General features: G+C 38.2%; 1 protein-coding gene across 1 annotated transcript in view; it reads right to left on the reverse strand.

Moving 5' to 3' along the window:
• LOC107014746 (protein SIEVE ELEMENT OCCLUSION B-like) overlaps positions 1 to 1,200 on the reverse strand; it is a 20,649-nt gene extending 19,449 nt beyond the window's left edge. The window contains 1 exon segment of the mRNA XM_015214799.1: positions 829 to 1,200. Coding sequence (XP_015070285.1) covers positions 829 to 1,065 — 237 coding nt within the window. The 5' untranslated portion in view covers positions 1,066 to 1,200.

The following is a 1,200-nucleotide window of genomic DNA, read 5'->3' on the forward strand; positions in this document are numbered from 1 at the left end:
AGTAATGGACCAGGTCCCTTACTTCAACTCAGAAAATTACCAGAAAGTTGAATGCAGTAAAATCAACACAATGATTTTACGTGGAAACCTCCTTGCTTAAGGGAGTAAAACCACGACCTGTCTCACAGGATTTTCAATCGTTTTCACTAATCTTCAAAAGCAAAAGCGAAACACGATTACACCAAATGTAAGAAAGAGTTATCAATCTTACCGTTAAGCAATAGACCTCTATTGCTCAACAAGCCAAAGTAGAAAAACAATCTACCCACTAAGCAATCCCACCTGGACAACCTAGACTTTTAACTCAACACACCAATTCCTTTATAGATTTAGGAGTGGTTTACAATTTAAGAACAAGAGAATAAATTCCTAAAACAACTAGACGAAAAGCTCCAGATGTTGCTGTTGTTCAAGGAATGATTCTGCCTTTTGCCTTTGTGTTAGCCTTTGCAAGAGTTCTTGAAAAGTGTTTATCAAGTTGCAAAAACTACCAAAAAGTGTTTAGGAAAGTGTCTTTTGTATTGACAAGTCCCTTTCCTAAACATCTTGCCATTGGTTGGAAAGGTCACACTTTCTGACGCCATCGGGAAGTGTGCACCTACTTTCTGTACTATCTCCAGCTGGCAGTCGACTGGCTCACTCTCAAGAGAGCCTGGTACCTTTACTAGGTCCCTGGATTTGTTTCATCTGCAATACTTCAAACAAGACACCTGCAATACTCAAGTAGAAAACCCGGTACCTTTATGAGGTCCCTAAGTTTGTCAAATCATCAAAACTACAAATAACATTGTATTGACAAGAAACTAAACGTATACGAAAAATGTTTACATTAAGCACGCCATCCATGGCAGCAGGATAGGAATGTTGAAACACGTCCTCAACAATGTGGAGAATGACATCAACATCAACTTCACGACCATCAGGATTGTGAGTATCCAGGATTTTCTTAAACATAGCATGATCATCAGACAACGAAAAAATCGGGCGTTCTCTATTAACCATTGCATGTTGAGTAAGCTTCACACCGCGAGTTGTTGCTGCAGACACCAAAGCATTACTTGCCATTTTTTGTTTGTTGCTAATTTGGGATTTTAATTGAAGAAAAAGAAGAGATTGGTTTAATTTACTAAGCTTTGGTTGTGATGATGTTTAGTGAAGCATGCATGCAAGGTATATATAGTGGGAAAAAAATGAATAAAG

The sequence above is a fragment of the Solanum pennellii genome, chromosome 3, assembly GCF_001406875.1.
Source record: "Solanum pennellii chromosome 3, SPENNV200".
Classification (NCBI taxonomy): Eukaryota; Viridiplantae; Streptophyta; class Magnoliopsida; order Solanales; family Solanaceae; genus Solanum; species Solanum pennellii.